This window comes from Lithobates pipiens, unplaced genomic scaffold, assembly GCF_037356315.1.
Source record: "Lithobates pipiens isolate NorthernLeopardFrog02 unplaced genomic scaffold, aLitPip1_a1.2 Scaffold_28, whole genome shotgun sequence".
NCBI classification, from domain to species: Eukaryota; Metazoa; Chordata; class Amphibia; order Anura; family Ranidae; genus Lithobates; species Lithobates pipiens.
Window position 1 is genome coordinate 161,788,089 of NW_027507789.1, and position 24,643 is coordinate 161,812,731.

A 24,643-nucleotide genomic window follows, 5' to 3' on the forward strand; every position below is an offset into this window, starting at 1 on the left:
AGTTTATACAGGAGAAAGCAGTGTAAGGAAATACAAGCCATCTACTAGGCTGCATGTCCTCCAACTTCACACACACCATCGGATTGTTGGCCAACAAAACCGTGGAATTTTGTCCGAAGGGTGTTGGCCCAAACTTGTCTTGCTTACACATGGCCACACAATTGTTGGCCAACAATTACGAACATAGTGACGTACTACGTTGTTTTTCAGCTCTTTAGTGCCACCCTTTGGGCTCCTTCTGCTAATTTCGTGTTAGTAGAAATTTGGTAAGTGTTGATTTGCATTTTTCATTTTGCACTTTTCATTTCGCGTTTTTCAGTTTGTTTCCGAACGGCCGTTTGTCAACCAGTCATGTTGCGGAATCAGAGGAGATAACGTGTTATTTATTATTGCCCTTGGAGTTATTGCTTTGACATTATTTTTTTGGTTGAATAATGATTTGATTTGGTATATTTTCTATATTTTTGGAGGCATAGAATGCACTTTTTGGTTAAGCGCTATTGGCAGATACATGTCTAATTGTATTTGTTTTCTTTTTTTAATGCACAATAAAAAAAATTGTGGAGAATAATACTTGGCTATGTGTTTTACTTCAAATGACAGTTTGGGAGTAGGCAGTTACATTTAAAAAAATACAAGGTAAAATTTATAGTTACATAGTAGGTGTGGTTGAAAAAAGACACAAGTCCATCAAGTCCAACCTATGCGTGTGATTATATGTCAGTATTTCATTGTATATCCCTGTATATTGTGGTCATTCAGGTACTTATCTAATAGTTTCTTGAAACTATCAATGCCTCTCGCTGAGACCACCGCCTGTGGAAGGGAATTCCACATCCTTGCTGCTCTTACAGTAAAGAACCCTCTACGTAGTTTAAGGTTAAACCTCTTTTCTTCAAATTTTAATGAGTGGCCACGAGTCTTGTTAAACTCCCTTTTGCGAAAAAGTTTTATCCCTATTGTGGGGTCACCAGTACGGTATTTGTATATTGAAATCATATCCCCTCTCAAGCGTCTCTTCTCCAGAGGGAATAAATTCAGTGCTCGTAACCTTCCTTCATAACTAATATCCTCCAGACCCTTTATTAGCTTAGTTGCCCTTCTTTGTACTCGCTCCATTTCCAGTACATCCTTCCTGACAATTGACATGGGACATTAACATAGTTGTATCTTTGATCTTAAAAACTAGGGAATAATGGTGTTATAATAATAATAATATTATTCTTGATATCACTAGAAAAAAAAAGCCTTGGAAAATTTGTTTGCAATAACTCCATCAGCAAAGCAGCTTCATTATTATTCCATTAAAGAAGAAGGGAATATGCGCTCGATTTCGAGATTTCATAATTTGGCATGACACGAATGTTAATTCTCCATTACGAATGCTAGTTTACAAGACCGACCGTTTCTGGCTCGTCCTTGCTTCCGAGCATGCATGTTTGTACTTTGGACTTTTGTCCAACAGACTTGTGTACACACGCTGGGAAAATTCAACAGACATTTGTTTGCGGAAAATTTTAAAACATGCTATCCAACATTTGTCCACAGAAAGTTGGCCAAAAATTGTCCGATGGAGCGTACACACAGTTGGATTTTCCTCCAACCGCCTGTCGTCACAGATTTCCCCTTGGAAAATCCGATTGTGTGTATGAGGCTTTAGAATGGTTCCATAGACCTACCAGAGTACTATGGACATGAGACTCTCCCCAGGGTACCCTTGCAACATGCCAATAATGCACATCTTGGGAGCCTTCCAGCCTGGCCTAATCAGCACCCTCCAAGTAGTCTGTTCCGTACCTGCTTCAGGCCTTATGGCAATGGACCCCAATAACAGCCTCACCCAGTACTGTCTATTTCCAGAGAACATTCACATCTTGAGGCTAGGAGAAGGAAGAGTCCAAACAAAGAAAGGCTTTTAACGGTTTACTGATTGGAGTCAATATACATTCACATTCTCTCAGTCATCCCAAAAGTGAGGACACATTTCTAAGGCTGCACACAATAAAGATAGCATAAGTGAGAGGAGAGCTGAGTTATAACTTTTGAGGGGGATTTGTGTAGTCCCAATAGTTCTGAAACTTTCCTTCCCTTACAGATTATTTGATCCTAGGCAGGCTCCTGCCAAGATTATATACATCTGAGCCTTACTTCCCAAGATGCTCCACACTGGCATTGGCAGAGCTGTCACATCCACTGATAATCTGAAGGCCTCTAGCAACTATCTTGCAGACTATACCGCCTTCTCATTTCAAGGGGGTCCCTCAACCTACTCCAATGCCGCGTACACATGATCGGATTTTTGGCCAGCAAAAGACCGATGAGATCTTTTCTTCGTAAAATGCGGCCGTGTGTATGCTCCATCGGAATTTAGCTGGCCGAATTCCTGCCAGCAAAAATTTGAGAGCATGTTCTCAATTTTCCAGACGGAAAAACTTTCTATTGGAAATTCTGATCGTGTGTATGCAATTCCAACGGGCAAAAACTCACACATGCTCAGATTCAACTATGAGATGGAAGCTATTGGCTACTGGGTATTGAACTTCCTTTTTCTAGTCCCGTCGTGTTGTACGTCACTGCTTGGTTCACGGACGGAATTTGGTGTGACCGTGTGTAGGCAAGACAGCTTGAGCGGAATTCCATCGGGAAAACCATCAGACCTTTTTCAGACCAAAATTCCGATCGTGTGTACGCGGCATCACAGCTAACTCTGACAACACTTTGTGGCCAAACCCAGGAATACACTGGGCACTCCCATGCCCCTACAGCAGAAGGTATTGCAGAATGGCCCAAAGCTTTCTATGGGCCCCAGGACCATTGTCACTGCTTGTGTAGGAATATTGTGATGCCAGTTGCACAAACAACCTGAACTAATAAAATAGTGGCAAATTTATAAACCCCCAATGCACTTGCAAATACTGGCCTTCTACTTGCATTATCTTATGTGATCCGTTTCCCTCTGCTTAAATGATCCTTATTGCTAGGCAAAAGTTACTCCCTACTGTACCATTGTATGTCAAGCAAACCCCTTAAAAACAACTCCTGTAACTAGGCCTCCATATAAAATTTCTTATTTTATGACTTATAAATCTTGCTGCCTCTTTTCCAGCCATACAAGATGCGGAGTGGCACAAAAGGGCTGAAAATCTTGTGCAGTGAGGACGAGCAATCTCGCACATGTTGGCTTACTGCTATTCGACTGTTTAAGGTAAGCTGGAACGAAGCAGAGTTCTCTTTTCTATAAATTATTAACTATACCAGCCAATGAAAGGTTGCAGGCTTATAGGATTTGCACATTATATACAATCACTGGCCAGTTTATCAGGTACATCTTGTTAGTGGTGGGTTTGAACCCCTCTTGCCTTCAGAACTGCCTTCGAGATTTTGGTCCATAGTGACAATATAGCATCACGCAGTTGCTGCAGATTTTTCAGCTGCACAGCCATGATGTGAAACTCCTGTTCCACCACATCCCAAAGGTGCTCTATTGGATGGAGATCTGGTGACTGTGGAGGTCATCGGAGTACAGTGACCTCATTGTTATGTTTAAGAAACCAGTGGTGAGATGATTAGAGCTTTGTGACATGGTGCATTATCCGACTGGAAGGAACCATCGGAAGATGGGTACACTGTAGTCATAAAGGGATGGACATGGTCATCAACAATACTCAGGTAGGCCGTGGTGTTTAAACGATGTTCAATTGGTACTAAGGGGCCCAAAGTGTGCCAAGAATATATCCCCCACACCATCACACCACCAGCCTGAACCGTTGATACAAGGCAGGATGGATCCATGCTTTCATGTTGTTTACACCAAATTCTGACCCTACCATCTGAATGTCACAGCTGAAATTGAGACTCATCAGACCAGGCAATGTTTTTCCAATCTTCTATTGCCCAATTTTGGTAAACCTGTACAAATTGTAGCCTCAGTTTCCTATTCTTAGCTGACAGGAGTGGCACCCGATGTAGTCGGATGGTATTCTGCATACCTTGGTTGTAACAAATGGTTATTTGCGTTACTGTTGAACCAGTCTACCCATTCTCCTCTGACCTTTTCGTCCACACAACTGCAGTTCAAAGGATATTTTTTCTCTTTTTCGGACCATTCTCTGTAAACCCTAGAGATGGTTGTGGGTGAAAATCTCAGTAAATCAGCAGTTTTTGAAATATTCTTGCCAGCCCATCTGGCACCAAAAACCATGCCACGTTCAAAGTCACTTAAATCCCCTTTCTTCCCCATTCTTTTGCTTGGTTTGAACTTCAGCCAGTGGTCTTTACCACGTGTAGATGACTAAATGCACTGAGTTGCTGCCATGTGATTGGCTGATTAGCAATTTGTGTTACCAAGCAATTGAACAGGTGTACCTAATAAAATTATTATTATTATTCAGGATTTATATAGCGCCAACAGTTTGCGCAGCGCTTTACAATAAGAGGGCAGACAGTACACTTGCAATACAAATCAATACAGGAGGGATCAGAGGGCCCTGCTCGTTAGAGCTTACAATCTAGAAGGGAGGGTCAAGTTGAAACAAAAAGGTAATAACTATGGGGGATGAGCTGATGGAGAAAATGAAAATACAGTTAGGTGTGGGTGGGGTAGGTTTCTCTGAAGAGAAGTGTTTTCAGGGATCGTCTAAAAGCTAATAAAGTAGGAGATAGGCGGACAGATTGGGGTAGGGCATTCCATAGGATTGGAGAGGCTTTGGAAAAGTCCTGGAGGCGAGTATGGGAGAAGGTGATGAGGGAGCTACAGAGCAGGAGGTCTTGAGAGGAACGAAGAGAACGAGTAGGTTGGTATTTAGAGACTAGGCTAGTAATGTAGCTGGGGGCAGAGTTGTGGAAGGCTTTGTATGTAGTTGTTAGTATTTTGAATTGAATTATTTGGCTGAGTGGAAGCCAGTGGAGGGATTGACAGAGAGGAGTAGCAGACACAGAGCGATTGGTAAGGTAGATGAGTCTGGCAGCGGCATTCATGGTAGATTGAAGAGGTGATAGACTATATAAAATGGCCAGTGAGTGTAAATGTTGTTCTTTATGTAAAGTGAAACTTGCTTGATTCAATATAAGCCTAATATTGTAACCTACACTGTCGCCTTTTCCATCCATGTTAAATGAGTAGAAACCTTACCTGTTTTATGTTCTGATGTAAAGTGTCTGACCCTACCCACCCTACCCACTCTTGTTGTTGACTGCAACTCAGTACATCTCTATGTCATCAGCTGTCAGCGGGGTTCCCGCTGAAACCTGAATTTAAAAATATAATAATTCATGGGAAAAAAACGGTGTGGGATTTCCCCCCAGGTCCATACCAGGCCCTTCGGGTCTAGTATGGAATCAGAGGGAACCCCCCACGCCAAAAAAAAAATGGCATGCCCACCCCCCCCCCCCCCCCCAAAATCCATACCAGACCATTATCTGAGCATGCTGCTCGGCAGGTCAGGAAAGGGAGGGCATGAGCGAGCACCCCCCTTCTGAACCATACCAGGTCGCATGCCCTCAACATGGGGAGAATGTTTGCTTTGGGGCTCTGCGCCCCCCCACCCCAAAGCACCTTGCCCCCATGTTGATAAGAACAAGGGCCTCTTCCTGACAACCCTAGCCGGTGGTTGTCGGGGTCTGCTGGCGGGGGAGCTTATAGGAATCTGGAAGCCCCCTTTACCAAGAAGAACCCCAGATCCCGGCCCACCACCCTATTTGAATGGGTATCGGTTACATCCTACCCCTACCCATTCACCAAAAAAGCAGTGAAAGCTAAAAAAAAGACGAGAGCGTTTTTGACAATTTATTAGTAAAATAGCTGTGAGCCGCCGTCCCTCCGGTGCCCTTGTCTTCTTCCACCAATGTTTTCTCCCTGAGCTGTTATCTTCTGGTGTCGTTTTCTTCCTCGTCAACACCTCCTTCTTCATCCTCGCTGCCGCTGGTTACCCGCAAAAAAAAAAAAAAGAAGCTGGTCTTGTCACAAAGCTGTCTTCTTCCGTTGTTATGTTCCCTGCTGTCCAGCACCTCTTATAAAAGGCATGGGGTGTGGCCATCAAATGACATCGCCCGGAGAGCCTGTCCCTTGTGACGTCACAAGGGGCGGGCTTTGTGATGTCATTGGATGGCCAAACCCCATGCCTACAATGGAGGAAGAAAGCTTTGCGACAAGGCTAGTTTTTTTTTGTTTTTTAGCAGGTAACCAGCAGCGGCGAGGAAGAAGGCGGCAACGCAAGGAGGATGAGCACGGCACCAGGAGATGACAGGTGAAGAAACCGAAAAAACTCTGGATAGCCGCACTCCGGATCAGGTAAAATAGGTTGTGCCTTTATTGTTTCCACCAAAAAAAAAACCTTCACATCATACAAATTACAGCAGCAGAGGGAATGTAGAACAGGGAATGCTGACGCGTTTCACGCTGAAATTAGCTCTTACTCATAGCTAACCAGGAGATGACAGCTGGGGGAGAAACCGGTGGCAGAAGAAGACGAGGGCACTTGGAGAGACGGCGGCTCAGAGCTATTTTACTAATAAAGGAAGTGTCAAAAACTGACTCTTGTGTTTTTTTTAACTTTCGCTGCTTTTTTGGTGAATAGGTAGGGTTCAATGTACCCGATACCCATTCACATAGGGTGGGGGACCGGGATCTAGGGGTCCCCTTGTTAAAGGGGCTTCCAGATTCCGATAAGCCCCTTGCCCACAGACCCCAACAACCCCTGGTTAGGGTTGTCAGGAAGAGGCCCTTGTCCTCATCAACCTTGGGGTGCGGTGCTTTGGGGTGGGGGGGGGCGCAGAGCCCCTCCTGCCCCAAAGCACCCATCCCTCCATGTTGGGGGCATGTGGGCTGGTATGGTTCAGGAGGGGAGAGCGCACTCACTCGTCCCCTCCCTTTCCTGAACTTCCGGGCGTCATGCTCGGATAAGGGTCTGGTATGGATTTTGGGGGGGGACCCAACGCCTTTTTTAATTTTGGTGTGGGGCTCCCTCTGAATCTACACTAAATCCAAAGGGCCTGGTATGGACCTGGGGTCCTTTTTTCATTAATTCTTTTGCCGGCAATTTTTTTTTTTTTAACATTCAGCTTTCAGCGGGGAACCAGATGACTTCCCGGCCCCCTGCTTAACAACCCTCTATATGCAGTGGTAAAATAAGAACCGCAAAACACATCAAGAATGCCCTACTTTCAGTAGGAGAGAGTGAGAGCGATAACATCAAATTTAACATGCCTGCCTCCCCTTTCACACCTGAGACCTTGTAACACTAACGAGTCACGTGACACCGGGGAGGGAAAATGGCTAATTGCGCCCAATTTGGACATTTTCACATAGGGGTTTACTCACTTTTGTTGCAAGCGGTTTAGACATTAATGGCTGTGTGTTGAGTTATTTTGAGGGGACATCAAATTTACACTGTTATACAAGCTGTACACTCACTACTTTACATTGTAGCAGAGTGTAATTTCTTCAGTGCTGTCACATGAAAAGATGTAATAAAATATTTACAAAAATGTGAGGGGTGTACTCACTTTTGTGAGATACTGTAGATTAAATAGGGCTCTGTCCTGTGTAAAGAAACATTGTACATAGGATATAGGTATCAGAAGCCATGGAATGAATTTTGCTATCACACGTTTGATACTAGCTTTCTAGAACCTTGATTGCTTTCAACATCTTTGAAGTGATTTGACACAGATATTTGTGCTGCACTGATTGCGTTGTCTCTGAAAGCCTTCTGAATAGTTTCCACAAAGGAATGTTCAACCCTAACTCAAAATTTGATGATGATTCATTGCTCTTCCACACAGTACACGTGCTCACTCAATGGTATCTAGCACCCTCACTGGACTAGTACAGTGAAGCTGTTATTATTCATGCATGTGCATTCTCGACCACTCTCCTTTGCTGCCTGCAGGCTTAACAAAAGAAATGTAACAGATTCCTACAGTCGCATTAAACAGTGCCGATAGACAAATGTCCTGCGGGGCTTTCAGAATACCCAAACAGCAGCTAAATGTGATTGCATGCAAATTTTGTTGTATGGAGCGTGCTGGCAGCTGCTGTATGGCTGAAAGTATTGGATCTCCACCAGACATCATTTGGTGTTGAGGTCAAAAAAATCTATTTTAGTCTCATCTGACCACCTTAAACGCACCTTGAAAATTCTGAGGCCACGTGGAAAAAGGACTAAAATGTAATTATTTGGCCTCACCACCAAATGATATGTCTGGTGTAAATTCTCTTCAGCAGGGACTGGAGCACTTGTCAGGATAGAAGGAAAATGGACGGGGCAAAATACTATCTAATTCTTAATGAAAATCTGCTGCCCTCCGCCAGAAAGTTGTCAATGGGAAGAAGGTTTACTTTCCAATATGACAATAGGGGAGATTTACTAAAACTGGTGCACGGAGAATCTGGTGCAGCTGTGCATGGGAGCCAATCAGCTTCTGACTTCCGCTTGTTCAATTAAGCTTTGGCAATAAAACCTGGAAGCTGTTTGGTTTCTATGCAGAGCTGCACCAGATATTGCACTCTCCAGCTTTAGTAGAAAAAAAACCAAAACAATGACCCAAAACAGCAAAAATCACCACACAGAGGTTGAAGGAGAAAAAGGTGAATGCCCTTGCATGTCTTAGTCAGAGCCTAGACTTAAACCCCATTGAAAATCTGTGGAATGATTTGAAGACTGCAGTCTACAAACTGTCACCATCACATTTAACTGGACTCTGCAAAGAAGAGTGGGCAAATATTAAGTTTAGATGTGAAAAGTTAGTAGAGACATATCCCGACAGACTAAAGGCTGTAATTAAAGCAAAAGGTGGCTCAACAAAGTACTGACATAAGGGGGTGATCCTTTTTACAACTCCATGATTCTGTTTTTCATTCTTTTATTTTTGACATTTTGGTGTTATATTTATCACTTGGATGTTATACAGTAGCTTGCACTAGTAAATACATCTGGATAAAATAAAAACTGTGTCTGTCTTCATTTCAGGCTGCAAAGCAACAAAATGTGATTATTTTTAAGGGGGTGATTATTTTCTATATCCTCTGTATGTATGAATGTGAGTTAGGGACCTCAGTTTGTAAGCTCCTTGAGGACAGGGACTGATGTTAATGTACAATATATATGTAAATCTCTGCATAAATGTACGGTGCTATATACTGTAAGTACCTGTAATGCCGCGTGCACACGATCAGACTTTCCGGTGGACCAGAGTCTGTCAGACAATTCGATCGTGTGTGGGCTCCAGTGGACTTTTTCTTCCCAAAAGTCCGGCGGACCTAGAAATAAGACTGGATTCAAATTTGCTTGCCGGACTCGGCTTTTAGCGGACAATCCGTTCGTCTGTGTGCTAGTCTGACGGACTAAAACTGACGCTAGGGCAGCTATTGGCTACTGGCTATGAACTTCCTTATTCTACGTCATCACGTTCGAATCTGTCTGACTTTTGGAGTGATCGTGTGTGGCCGTTCGTTTGAAAGTCCGGCGGACCTCAGCTGCAAAGTCCGTCGGATTGTCCGCCAGACCAAGTCCATCAAAAAGTCCAGTCGTGTGTACGCGGCATAAGAGTCAGAGAGTGGTAGCTACAGTAGGTGGTTTGAAGCTGCTTCTCCCGCAAGTAGAAGAAGCCACAGCAGATTTTATTTTTTTGGGAAATAAATTCTTAACGGTGATAAACTATAACCTATTTCTGCCAATGACCTTTAAGCTTTTATTAGTTTAGAATCAGTGCAGCAGCATACTTTGATTGGTTGCATAGATTACTTCATATTGAACATTATGCTTCACAGTCATTACATTAGCATTTATTCCTTTTTGTTCTCTTTGTTTAGTACGGGGCTCAGCTTTACAAGAATTACCAGATTTCCAAGCGCGGTCCTCAGCCTTGGACAGATCTCAAAAAACAGGTAATATGGTAGGGTTTTTCTTTTTGAAATATTGACTGATCTCAGTGTCTGCACGTACAATTGTTTTGCTTTGGTCTATTAAAGATTCTTGTGGTACAAACCAAGGAAGTTTAGACCTCTGTAGTGTATTAATACTTTAACTAAACAGAAAAGCTGCACGTACAACTGGAGGATACTCAATTCATAGTACAAAATATGCCTACAACATGCACAAGCCAATTAGCCTTTCTAACAAAATCAGCATGTATAATAGGTATGCAATATGTAAACTAAACAGTTACTCAACTTCCATTATGAAGTATCTCCTTCAGCACCAAACATTTTCCTCTGAAGTTTTTCAGCACACGTCTTGCCTCTTTGTCTTTCAAAACAACTCTGTCCTTTGTCTGACCACATGCCATTTCAAAGTCCTTCCTCCCTCTAACTTCCTCTTGCATCATATCCATGACCGTCTTATTGAGCTGGCACCCCTGGGCACTGCCCGGGGGTCCCAGGAAGGCATGGGGCCTCATCAGGGCCGGTTCTCCTGCAATAAATGATCTTGCGGCAGTGTGGAGATTAGCTGGAAGGAAGGAATGTGTCTGCAGTCTGGCCTCTGCACACTGGCACTGCACGGATAATGATGGGCTTGGGAGTCGGGCTGAGCAGGCACCAGTTCTACTGGACTGTCAGTATCACCTGTCTTAACTGATTACGCATAGTAATTCTTTTGTGCCATTTTTATTTGTATAGTATAGCACAGAGGTGTAACTAGAACCTTCAGGGCCCCAGGGCAAGAAGCCATGAAGGGCTCCCCTGACCCCCCGGGCTTCCAGTTCTGGGAGGGCATCCATGGACATCCTCCCAGAACCCTGTTTCCCGCATGCCCCCTGGGGCACACATATCCAGCACTCTCTGTGACTGTTGTATCCTTTGGACACAGCTGATCACAGTAAAGGACTAATCATAGTGGCCCTTTTCCATGTGATCAACTGATCAGATGTAAACAGAATTGCCAGTTATTTCAGCAATCCTTTCCTCACGCTTTGTCTGTGTGAGGAAAGGAGAGCCATTATTGTTTATACTGCCCTGATTATCAGTGCAGCCCCATCAAAGCTGTCTATCAGTGCTTATCAATGCCATCCATCAGTGCTCATCAATGCCACCCATCAGTGCCACCCGCCTTTCAGTACTCATCAATGCAGCATATCGGTGCCCATTAGTGCCTCCTCAGCAGGATTCTGAGCTAAGGGTATCTCTCTTATACAGCGCAGAGCCTGCACTGTGGTAAGAAGCTGAATTTAATCATTCACACTCGCGGTGGTGCACACAGGAGGAGAGGGGTGGGAGGAGAAGGAGCAGTTTGGCTTTCTCCTTTCCCATCTATGCGAGAGTAGAGGGGGAACTGTCAGTCCAGGCTCTGGGCTGTATGAGAGAGACGCCTGACAGAGGCAGAACGTCAGGGCCTAGTCGTAAGTGCGACCTTTTGTGACCCTGGTAGTCTTGCCACTGGTATAACAACATATTGTGAATATTGGGTGAAATTTTTGTTCTTCAAAACTTTTTTCGTTTGGGTAGTTGTGTTGATTAGTGTTTGATTTATGGCATGTTTTCTTATTGTTTTAAAAACAATTTTAGGGTTAGTACAAGGAAAGTACTAGGAAATATAAGCTCAAATCTATCAACTAGTTATACTGTCATTTTTTAGAGTAGGTACGTAAATTGGGGAAGGCTTGTAGGGGCCCCAGTGCATTACTTTGCCCAGGGGCCCATGATACTATTAAGATGGCTCTGATCATATCCTGTAAAGAGCTTGCTCTGCTTAGTTCATAAACCTAGTCTGACTGGTTCATTTGCATATCCGTAGGGGGGCCTTAGCTTCTTAAATTAGCACATGGTCTTAAAGTATAACAATTAACAAATAAATATGCTATAAAATCACCTAAACAACATTATATTGGAATTCCCGGCTATATTTAATTATTCTTAAAAATTCTTCCCCCCATCTCCCTTGTGTCAGCCAACAGTGGCTGCAGGGGAGAAGATGAAGCACTGACAACAGATGGGCCGTTGGAGCCCAATCATTTTTGAGTGCTCTCTCCTCTCCCTTGCTTGACACAGGGGATCATGGGACCAGACTGGAGTATATACATCTTTCTTACACAGGTTAGTCAGCATGTTAGGAGGGGAGGGAGGATTTTTAAGATTAGGTAGTTATAGCCTGGAATTCCATTTTGAGAATCAATGGTATATCAGGTAATGTCTAATAACCTATTCAGATAGCCCTGTACTGTAATAAAGTCCTCTATGGGTTAATACCTTCATCAGGACTGTGCAGTGAATAAAGTGAACTATCTATAGGAGAACACTTTAATTCTAGGTCTTTTGTGCTGGAATTGCTGTCCTTTTCAGCAGGTGACACAATTTTGTCAGCAGATAACATATAATGTAGCTTTTGTGTAAGAGTGTACGACTCCTTTAATAACACTAATTAGTAAACCGTTTTTTGGCAGGAAAATACTGCAGGCCTTTCTTTGCAACCTTGAATGCCAAGCACAGCCATTCGATAAGGATAATCTCGGGATTTAATAAAACTAGTTATCCTTATTTGCCATTTGCTATTTAGAAAAACGTCCAATTCAATGACAATTTATAATTGTTTAGAGAGTAATTACTGAAAAGTTCAGGAATATGTGAATTTAGTCAGGTCTGAGCTGGTATATTTGCAGGATTCAGGCAGATCTAAACTTCTACCTACTGCATTTTCAGAAACTACAAATTCCTGCACTGAATTATCTCTGTCTCCAAAGTGTTTGTAGTTAAGCAAGACTGTTTAAAACTTTGCAAACTTTGTGTAGCACCCTCTAGAAGTGTGCTAGAGTACATTTTAGGTTTGTTAGTGTCTTAGGGCTGGCAAAACATAGTTAGCTCAGGGCTAAGCCTGAGCTATGAATCTAGTTCAGAGTTTAGTGACTGAGGGCGGGGTGACTTATCCTAGCAACTTCTCTGGTACCTCCCCATGTTTCCTGGGACATTGGAGAATGTTCCAGAAATAGTGGGGGGAGTTTAGGAGAAGCTGATGAGTGTCAGTCTGAAGAGGACTTTGGGGAGTAGACTTATGCACAACGGAAAATTTTGTTTCGTTTCGGTTCGTTGTCATTCCTAAAATACATAATTGTGTTCTGTTATATTCGCTATGTTACGTTAATATGTTTTCGGATAATTCGTTATTATGCGTAGAGTGTCGATATTCCTTATACGGAATCTGGAATCATGTTGAATTCATTTGTTATATGCGTTCCTATTCGTTGAAATTCGATATTTATGTATGTATATATATATATTCGCGATAATGATTTGTAAGTTTGGAACGTCATTTGTTTATTGAATCTTTTAACACAAACAATGACAATATCTCTTCTCCTTTGCTCAAATACAATACAACACCCTTCTCACTCAGTTCTCAGGAATGCACTTTGCCAGTAATCCAACCTCCAGCATAAAATGAATCAGCTGATTGGACTGTAGGATTTACTTTGAGTTGACCTTTTGTTTCATTAGATCTTTAACAAATTACCGATTCATGTCAAATTCATTCGTTATATCCGCTATAATTTCCTTCGTATTCGTTGAAATTCATTATTTTTTTATTTGGATGCATCCGAATGTCTGAAAGATGCAAAATTCGGCTGAATTTTGATTTGTTGCGAAATGAATTGCACAAGCCTAGTGGGGAGAAGTTAGCCTAGAGGGCTAGTGAAAGGGGCAGCTGCAGGAAGGGTTGGCAGTGCCTGAAGAGGTGGTGCTGGGATTAGTAGCCACAGGAGTGATTCAAGCTGGACATTGAAATTCTACTACACAACCAAAGGGGCCTTGGGTTCCTGCCTGTAATGAGCCATTGCTTTAGCCTAAATGAGCAATTGTCAGATATTGACAGTGTCCCTGCTGGGTTCTGCAAGCAAGCGAATGCAGGAAGAAGAAGTGGAGCTGTATATAGAGACTGCATATAGGAAGAGTTGTCCCTAAAGTTACTGTTGAAGTCAAGCGGGCATCCCATAACCTCCCACCTCTATCCAAGTTATTACCCTCAATAAATAACAAAAATAAAGTCACGGACTGTTCTGACTTTGGAGTGCCTATAAAAATTCAGTGTGCCTGGTTGTACAGGGTGGGAATCCCATTTAATTATTTTATTGAGAATTCACTTTGAAAAACACCCTAGCTGGCAGCCAGTAAAAAACAGGCACTTTTCTCCTGCCAGTAAATACCAGGAAAGTGGCAGGAAAAGGTTGGCACTTAAAAATATGGGTGACACTTGGTTTGGAACTGCATATCCGCCGTTCCGGTCCAGAACTGGCCGAGACCAAGCCAGAGCCAAGCAGGTCTGGCAGAGGTGGTGTCTGAGCATGTCGTGTGATGTCATAGTGCAAGGGAGCTAAGCAGAGTGGCCAGAGCCTGGTGTGTGGCTCTGCAGTACTGGAGCAAGGCAGGCCAGGAGTGGGGCTGTCAGTGCTGTTTGGACTGGAGGGACCACCTAGCATGGAGAGAGACTGTCACTGTGACTTAGTGTCAGAAACCATGAATCAGACTGAGACAGAAGCACAATTAAATCACACTTGTTTATTAATAAAAATAAAAGGGTAAATAGAAAAAGTGTAGTCAAGCATAGCCAGAGTCCAGTAACTAGATCGGGTAGTCAGCCAGGCCAGAAGTCAGGGACCCAAGTAGAGCAACAGCAAGCAGGATAAGGAGCCAGAAGGGATGTCAGCAAGCCAGTCTTTAAACAAACCGCAGGAGATGGTTTCTAGTGATGTGACCGAGGCGAAGGCAGAGGTGAAGTGAGCTGGAAGGCTTTAAGTAGGCAGGTCAGACAAGCATCATCAGGAACAGCTGGTAACTGCGGAGAGAGAAAAGAGCTGACAATTAGCTGACAGCTGAGCGGCCAGCCCAGAGAAGGAAGGGCTAAGCCAGCCCTGACACTTACTTAGGAGGGGACGAGTCGAATTGGGGAGGTGTCATCATTATTTATGCTGCTGTACACTGCTGTCAGTGTCACTGTGAGAGTCAATTTCATGTGTGTGTCCCTGTGCTGTCCTGTCCCTGAGCTACTTACTTACTATATGGAAAATAAGAAATTTGTTTTGTACCTTCATATCAACCTTAAATCACATTGCTAATTTCATATTGAACTTGTAGCCTAAATACTGAAATTTGCACTTAAAACTGTAATTTTGTAACTTTTGAAATTGTCAGTAAAAACTTGGACAGTTTACTTTTGCTAATAAATTTTGGGTGTTGTGTCAGTAAATTTCAACCTGGTATTTTGGCAACACTGTTGAGATGTTTGCTGTGAGCTCAAAGGTATATTATCATTTATTCACCATAGAATATACTTTGTTACATCACAGCATGCAATAAAACAACACAGTCATTACCTATTATTTATTTACTACCTGCTGCATAAAAATAAATAAATGCAACTTTTTTTACACAATAAAACATACTAAAAACATACACACAATTTTCCAAAGCCATAAAGACAACAGGGGATCCTGGTGAAGCTTTGGTGAAGATATTTGCCAGCACACCATGGAATAGTGGCACTATCCTTGTGTTGTTATCATGCAATAAATCACCTGTTTGGACGCTAATTTGTCGTTCCATGGTGTGCTGGGAAATATCTTCACCGTGACTTGAACCAGTATCCAGCTGGGTGTTGCTGCGGCACCCAAATCCGAGAGCGCATCCAGGAACGTGTGTGCGATGGGAATATGAAGTACTCCTGGTGAAGCTTTGTCAGCATCCCAGTCTCACACTGGAACCGTACGCTTTCGGATAAAGCCGAACATATAAATAAGACATATTGATACAAATTAGGCATTTCCTTTTAATGTAACTTGTTTTGCTCTTCACAGCGCAGCGTGTCAGATAGCACATTGGTTCCTATGGATTTTTCGGGCTGTACAGGTCGAGTAATAGAGAATCCTTTGGAGGCATTGGCTGTGGCCTTGGAAGAGGCCCAGACCTGGAGGGTGAGTATTGAATAACACCATTAACTTCGCTTTAATTAACCACTTTCAGACCGGACCATTTTGCTGGTAAATGACCAGAGGTCTTTTTACACTTTGGCACTGCGCTGCTTTAACTGGTAATTGCGCGGTCATGCAATGTTGTACCCAAACAAAATTTGCGTCCTTTTCTTCCCACAAATAGAGCTTTCTTTTGATGGTATTTGATTGCCTCTGCGATTTTTATTTTTTGCGATATAAACGTAAAAAGACCGCAAATTTTGAAAAAAAATGATATTTTCTACTTTTTGTTATTAGAAAAATCCAATAAACTCAATTTTAGTCATACATTTAGGCCAAAATGTATTCAGCCACATGTCTTTGGTAAAAAAAAAGTCAATAATTGTATATTTATTGGTTTGCGCAAAAGTTGTCACATCTACAAACTAAGGTACGTTTTCTGGAATTTACGCAGCTTTTAGTTTACGACTGCCTATCTCATTTCTTGAGGTGCTAAAATGGCAGGGCAGTACAAAACCCCCCCAAATGACCCCATTTTGGAAAGTAGACCCCCTAAGGAAATTGATAAGAGGCATGTTGAGCCCATTGAATATTTTATTTTTTTGCCTCAAGCGATTGAATAATGACAAAAAAAAAAATTTTTTTTTTTTTTTACACAAAGTTGTCACTAAATGATATATTGCTCACACATGCTATGGGCGTATGTGAAATGACACCCCAAAATAAATTCTGCTGCTTCTCCTGAGTACGGGGATACCACATATGTGGGACTTTTTGGGAGCCTAGCCGCGTACGGGGCCCCGAAAACCAAGCACCGCCTTCAGGCTTTCTAAGGGCGTAAATTTTTGATTTCACGCCTCACTACCTATTACAGTTTTGAAGGCCAAAAAATGCCAAGATGGCACAAAACCCCCACAAATGGCCCCATTTTAGAAAGTAGACACCCCAAGCTATTTGCTGAGAGGCATGTTGAGTCCATGGAATATTTTATATTTTGCCACAAGTTGCGGGAAAATTACAAACTTTTTTTTTTTTTTTTTTTTTCACAAAGTTGTCACTAAATGATATATTGCTCATGCATGCCATGGGCATATGTGAAATGACACCCCAAAATAAATTCTGCTGCTTCTCCTGAGTACGGGGATACCACATATGTGGGACTTTTTGGGAGCCTAGCCGCGTACGGGGCCCCGAAAACCAAGCACCGCCTTCAGGCTTTCTAAGGGCGTAAATTTTTGAGTTCACTTCTCACTACCTATTACAGTTTTGAAGGCCATAAAATGCCAAGATGGCACAAAACCCCCACAAATGACCCCATTTTAGAAAGTAGACACCCCAAGCTATTTGCTGAGAGGCATGTTGAGTCCATGGAATATTTTATATTTTGCCACAAGTTGCGGGAAAATTACAAACTTTTTTTTTTTTTTTTTTCACAAAGTTGTCACTAAATGATATATTGCTCACGCATGCCATGGGCATATGTGAAATGACACCCCAAAATAAATTCTGCTGCTTCTCCTGAGTACGGGGATACCACATATGTGGGACTTTTTGGGAGCCTAGCCGCGTACGGGGCCCCGAAAACCAAGCACCGCCTTCAGGCTTTCTAAGGGCGTTACAGTTTTGAAGGCCATAAAATGCCAAGATGGCACAAACCCCCCCCCAAATGACCCCATTTTGGAAAGTAGACACCCCTAAATTTAGGGGTACACTAGTGAGACTAGGTAATAAATGGCGGGTGCCCTGAAACTATAAAAAAATAACTAACCAACCAGCGTCACCTGTAACAGTTATATGGTGATCACTGGTGAAAGGGTTAACTAGGGGGCAATCAGGGGGCTTTATGCGGTAGTATATGGGGGTCCCTGGCGCTATAAAAAGCTGCGGCGAACCTAAATACCTACCTGCCTAACTAGCGTCACCTGTGACACTAATACAGCGATCAGAAAAACGATCGCTTATTAGGCTGGGTTCACACTGGAGCGATGCGGGAACGCCACAAATGCGCGGCGGGTTCCCGCATCGCATGCCTCCCGGCGGCAGTTCACACTGCCCTATGCGAACTGCTGGGAGTGTCAGTGAAATGTTAATGACACCCCCAGATCAGTTCGCATATCGCAGTGCGATCTGCAAACTTGGATCGCATGGTGTGAACACCCATGCGATCCGATTCTGCTGCGGACCAAAAAAAGGGTCCCGTGCGAGTTTGCGGCGGGTGCGGCGGGTGCGACACGAATTCAGCCATACTATCTGTATAGCTGAACTCGAATCGCACAGAGATCGGATGTGATTTGCACTGCAGTGCGGTGCGAATCACATCCGTTCTCATAAACCGCTGCAATGTGAACCCAGCCTTAGTGACACTGGCGACGGGGGGTGATCACGGGGTTAAACCTTTATTGGGGGGGTTAGGGGGGTACCTTAGAACTAAAGGGGGCTAACCCTAACTGCCCTAACAGTTATTAGTCACAAATGACACCCGCCGGGTGATCAGGGGGTTAAACCTTTATTAGGTAATAAATGGCGGGTGCCCTGAAACTATAAAAAAATAACTAACCAACCAGCGTCACCTGTAACAGTTATATGGTGATCACTGGTGAAAGGGTTAACTAGGGGGCAATCAGGGGGCTTTATGCGGTAGTATATGGGGGTCCCTGGCACTATAAAAAGCTGCGGCGAACCTAAATACCTACCTGCCTAACTAGCGTCACCTGTGACACTAATACGGCGATCAGAAAAATGATCGCTTATTAGGCTGGGTTCACACTGGAGCGATGCGGAAACGCCGCGAATCCGCGGCGGGTTCCCGCATCGCATGCCTCCCGGCGGCAGTTCACACTGCCCTATGCGAACTGCTGGGAGTGTCAGTGAAATGTTACTGACACCCCCAGATCAGTTCGCATATCGCAGTGCGATCTGCAAACTCGGATCGCATGGTCTGAACACCCATGCGATCCGATTCTGCTGCGGGCCAAAAAAAGGGTCCCGTGCGAATTTGCGGCGGGTGCGGCGGGTGCGGCGAATGGCTGAACTCGAATCGCACAGAGATCGGATGTGATTTGCACTGCAGTGCGGTGCGAATCACATTCGTTCTCATAAACCGCTGCAATGTGAACCCAGCCTTAGTGACACTGGCGACGGGGGGTGATCACGGGGTTAAACCTTTATTGGGGGGGTTAGGGGGGTACATTAGAACTAAAGGGGGCTAACCCTAACTGCCCTAACAGTTATTACAGTCACAAATGACACCAATGCAAAAAAAAAAATGACATTGGTGTCACTGTGACTGGGGGGCAGGGGTAATTGGGGGGGTGATCGGGGGGTAAAGGGGGGGTGTGAGTGTGCCTGGCATGTTCTACTGTGTGTGTAGAGTGTTGGTGCAACTCACCGATCCGCTCTCCTCCGTGTCGGAACGAAAACTACCGACACGGAGGAGAGAATACATCACTTCCTCTCCTGTGTTTACATTACAGGAGAGGAAGTGATGTCACCGGGGATTTCTATTCGTCGGGAGCGATCGCGAGGGGGTGGCCATGAATGAATGGCCGTCCCCTCGTCCGGGATCGCTCCCGAACGAATACCGACCGCCGCAGGCACCGGGCGGGGGCCCGATCGGGCCCCCGACCCGCGGGAGGCAAGGGACGTACATGTATGTCCTTATGCCTGCCCGTGCCATTCTGCCGACGTACATCGGCGTGCGGCGGTCGGCAACTGGTTAATCATGGCTAGATTACCATGAGTGGAATTGCACTTTCATATTAAGTTAAAACTGTATATTTGACTGCCGTGGGGTACAGAACAGAATATACACTCACCAGCCACTTTATTAGGTACACCGGTACAATTGCTTGGTAACAAAAATTGCTAATCAGCTAATCACATGGCAGCAACTCAATGCATTTAGGCATCTGGATGTGGTGAAGATGACTTGCTGAAGTATGTGTTTTTTTTTTTTTTTTTTTAGAAAACCCAAATCTGTTCTTTAAATTTTCATCTTTTATTTTAAAGTGTTACTAAACCCACAACAGTAAAAGTAGACTGTATATGCAGTAAAGCATGCTTGTTACACTCACTGTGGAACCTAAGGGGTTAATCCTCTGCATTGTGTAAAGAGGCTGGTTGATCCTGTCTTCTCTGATACTCCCCTTCTTCCACTGTCCCCAATCCATCTCCTGACAGTACAGAGCCTTGGGAGCACTCTGCACATGCTCAGTTTAGTTTGTATTGCTACAGAGTTTTTTTTTTTTGGGAGGGTGCATTTGATCAGCACAGGGTCAATTAGCACTGCCCAGACAAAGGGTCACTGGTCCTGCAGCCTCGTTGGACAGTCAGAGTAGAATGAAAACTCCTCCTAAAAGCTTTAACCGGACACTGACAGAATTCATAAGACTGCTATATACTGCTGATGAGAAAGGGTATTTAGCAGTTTATATTTATTTATATTTAAAATAATTGCATTTCCATGTTCTGTGTACTGTGGGAAACCAGATATAGTGAATGCAGGGTTTAGTAACACTTTAAGCATTCCATATATTACCAAAAAAGGAAAACCAATAATTGCACCCAATCATTTATTTCTCATTCACTGTAAATACATAATACTTTTAAAGCATATTATGGTGATTCAGATAAAAGAACAAACTAAATTAGTTTCATCATTAAAGTGCCTGTAAATCCTAACAGTGAACTACTCTTATTTCCTTCCCTTTGGTCTGTTAAATATAGGCATGACCCCTCTAGAAATTAAATGAATTTGCAATGTCCTGTGCATTCAGCTTATGGTGCACTGAAACCATGAGCCCTGCTATAGACTACAATACGTCTCCTCCTGGTGTTTATGGAGATGAAGAAAGGAGAATGTATGCTATAGTCACAACAATTAGGCTGGCCATACATTATGCAATTTTCTTTCCTTCAACTGCAGATGGAAGGAAATCCCTACCACGGAACCATTTATGCTCTGCCAGTGCGCATCACAGGAAGCCTTCCCCACCGGCAGAATACAATTATCACTGTATGCGGCTCTAGTCATCGGCAATGAACTGGACAAAAAAAAACAAAAGGCTGGTTATACTGAAGTCGACAAGTGGATCAACTTCAGTACAGACAGCCTGCCCATAGATGGATCAAATGTTGGCTGGTTCCTGCTGAACTGGCCAAAATTTCAAACCATCCAAGGCTGGCTTTAGTGAGTGTTGTCGCCCTAGAACAGAAAATGGAAAATTGTATACTCACCTTTCTGTAACTTTCCTTGACTATGGTATTAATCTTGGCTTGTTACTTGCTATGCCAAAAAAAAAAACCTTTCCTCTAATGACCACACCACACGTAACTGGGGTAAATTGTCTGTAGCAGCCGTTTTATTAACCAAATCTATAAATAACCAATAATTAGCATATCAATAACCTTTTAAGCATAACATACAGTTCATTAACGATAATGGAGTCCATGGTCCCAATAGGCATAAACCAGAACCGTACCTGTTAGTCACTTCTAAGGCCCCCAGTCGCGAACCACTGACTCTGAGACAACTAACAGGTATCCGTACTAGCTGGGAGCCGTACTTCAGACAGGTCGCTAAACGATACCTTTTAAGTGCCCATATGACCTAAAAAAACCTTGCACCCCGCCAGGTGCACCAATTTTCTCAGGGATGCACCAGTCCCCAAAACCAACAGGAAAATGACCACAATATGTATGGCGGGAGGGTAGCAAACTGTTCCTCTCTCTTCCCCTGCAGACTGATGCTGCCCCCCCTTCCTCGTCCTACGTCATTTCCCCCTCCAGGGCTCCGCCCACCTCAATCACCCAATACACTCCCCTGCTTCCCTAACCTCAGGTACCTAGTGCCCCATTAACCCCTGTCATGCTGGCCTTCCGTTATAGCTTTGGGGTTGTACTCCAGGCCTATCTTTCCTGGTGCATCTTGATGGGAGCATACACATGGGTTACGCCCCCACAACCTGATAGGACTGTACAAGGACGTCCCTATGTTTCTGAATAATGGAGCGCTGTGTCTGTCAATGAACGAAAGAGAAAATAGGACTTTTAATTTGCCGTAAAATCCATGAGCTCATTGACAGATACAGCACCCACCCCTCTAAGGAGTTTTAATACTTCTGACACTGCTTGTTAGTAAACTGAAGGCCTATAGCGGAGAGGGTGGTGTATACCACCTAGGACTGCCAATAGGCGTAGCCAAGTATTTTTTTCTGCCTAGTGTCCTACTGTAATGGGTGGTATAACCTTATGGTTCTGAATAATGGAGCGCTGTGTCTGTCAATGAACTCGGAGAAATTGATTTTATGGTAAATCAAAAATCCAATTTTTTGACAAGCCTGCACCACCATAATGGGGCTCCAACCAAGTAGTTTATTTAGAGACTGTAGAGGAAGGACTTCCACCCAGGAGAGGCTGAAATATGCCCCCCCAGACGACCAGTATGGGGCTCCAATCATATAGCTCATTTAGAGACTGTTCAAGGACTTCCACCCAGGAGAGGCTGAACCTGGGTGTGGCGACAAACAGTAAGGGATACCTAACATTTCCAGTCCTGATCAGGTGAGGAAAAAAAAAAGAATGCGGTGAGCCGGGTCTGTCTTTGATTTATAGTTAACCAGTCCTATCAGGTTGTGGGGGCGGAGTCACAACCCCTTGTGTATCACCATAATGCACCAGGAAAGTGTGTTACTGGCAAAATCACCAGGTAAAAATAAAGAGAAAAGGCCTAAAACACAAATCCAGTAACCACGCAGATTGTCTAAAGTCTTCTATGGGGACTAACATTTCAACCTTGTAGGCAGCACGGTTGTACAGGAATCAACCCATGCTGAGATAATCCAGAAAGTGAGAAAAAGATTTATACTTCAAAATTTGGTATTCACCTTTAATTACCCACCTATTTGTTAGCCCCATTTTTTTCCCCTGGTCTGTCTTGTTTAACCACTGTATGTGTGTTCTGAATAAACCAGAATAGTGGGGGACCAAATTGCACAACCTATAGCAAACCACCTGCTGGATGCAAGTTGTAAATATGATATATGCTATATTTCATACTTATCAGTGTAAGCAGTTTAGAAATGTGTTTTTATTCCTGAACATAATATCTAAAGAGAAAACATACATACAAAAACATACATTGCCTTTACTAAGCCTAGGCTCGCAATAATGCAGTGCGGAAAATGCCACAATATGTAAGCATTAGCCGTACCACATTCCAATCACTGCCCTTGAGGTGTGCTGCGGGTGTCAGTACAAAGGTAATGACGCCATGCACTTGCCTGCAGCAGTTGTGGTGCAGCTCCAAAAAAGGCGTATGCATGTCTTTTGTGTAATGTGGTGCGTTACAATTCCTGTGCAATTCATGTTTCATAGTGTAAACCAATGCTGGTTTGCAAGGAAAGTGACCATCTTACCATGCAAATACAGATGAAATACATTTTGGATCTTCTATGTATATAGGTGTAATATATAGAATTTCAGGTTTATAGAATGTCAGTATCTAATGCGCTGTGTATTGTCTTGCAGAAAAAAACAACTCAGCGTTATAGTCTGCCCAACCCATGCCAAACTACTCCGAGCAGTGCAGGTAAGTTAAGTAAGCTGGCATGTGTTAGACACAAAGATGGTGGAACAGTGCCTATCAGTGCTGCCTATCTGTGCCGCCCATCAGTGCCACCTATCAGTGCACATCAGTGCTGCATATTACTACCAGTGCCATCTCATCAGTGACCATCAGTGCAGCCTATCAGTGCCGCCTCATCAGCACACATCAGTGAAGGAGAAAAAAAATTAGTTTTTATTATTAATGGTGGCGATCTGCGATTTTTATCGGGACTGCAACATTATGGAGGACACGCCAGACAATTTTGACACATTTTTGGGGCCATTGGCATTTTGACAGCAATCAGTGCTATAAAAAAACATTGATAACTGTAAAAATGTCACTGGCAGTGACGGGGTCAACCACTAGAGGGCAATCAAGGGGTTAATGTGTTCCCTATTGTGTGTTCTAACTGAAGGGGGAGGGGACTGTGTAGAGAAAGAGATAGATCGCTGCTCATACTCTCTATGAACAGACGATCTGTCACTTCTCCCCTCAAAGAACCGGAAACTGTGTGTTTACACACACAGATCCCGGTTCTCCGTGTGCCCTGAGTGATTGCGGGAGCCCGGCGGTGATCGCGACTGCCGGGCACTCGCATTGGCTATATGGGCAAGCAGGGGTCACGTGCATGCGCCCCCTAGTGGCCACAGGGCGAATCGACGTTACATAACGTTGTTTTGCCCAGCCGTGCCATTCTGCCACAGTGTAACTGTGGCGGATGGTCGGCAAGTGGTTGAACAAAGCTCTATTTGTGTGAAAAAAATTATAAAATGTCATATGGGTACAGTGTTGTATGACTGCGCAATTGTCATTAAAAGTGTGACGGCACTGAAAGCTGAAAATTGGTCTGGGCAGGAAGGGGGTAAAAGTGCCCAGTATTGAAGCAATTAAAGTGTAACTGAGCTAATTTTGGAGGGGAGAGGGTAAAGCTGGCCACAGATGGAACAAAATTTTGGCCGGTTCAGCAGAGATTGGATGAATTAACATCCATCTATGGCCATTGTCATACCAGAGAAGTCAATCTAATGGGAACATCATGGGAGGATTGTTCTATCCATGTGACTTGTGTGAATGGGGAATCCTTGAGTTTTTTCAATCAGCTCACTGACTGATCTAAAAAACTGGTCCATTTATGGCCAGTCT

General features: G+C 43.7%; 1 protein-coding gene across 3 annotated transcripts in view; it reads left to right on the forward strand.

Annotated features, from left to right (window-relative positions):
• The window catches only part of GRB7 (growth factor receptor bound protein 7), a 245,445-nt gene that overhangs the window by 198,953 nt on the left and 21,849 nt on the right, over positions 1-24,643 (forward strand). For all 3 annotated transcript variants that reach the window (XM_077459813.1, XM_077459815.1, XM_077459814.1), the window contains 4 exons: positions 3,107-3,205; positions 9,812-9,886; positions 15,781-15,897; positions 23,422-23,482. In XM_077459813.1, coding sequence (XP_077315939.1) covers positions 3,107-3,205; positions 9,812-9,886; positions 15,781-15,897; positions 23,422-23,482 — 352 coding nt within the window. The remainder of the gene's footprint in view (positions 1-3,106; positions 3,206-9,811; positions 9,887-15,780; positions 15,898-23,421; positions 23,483-24,643) is intronic.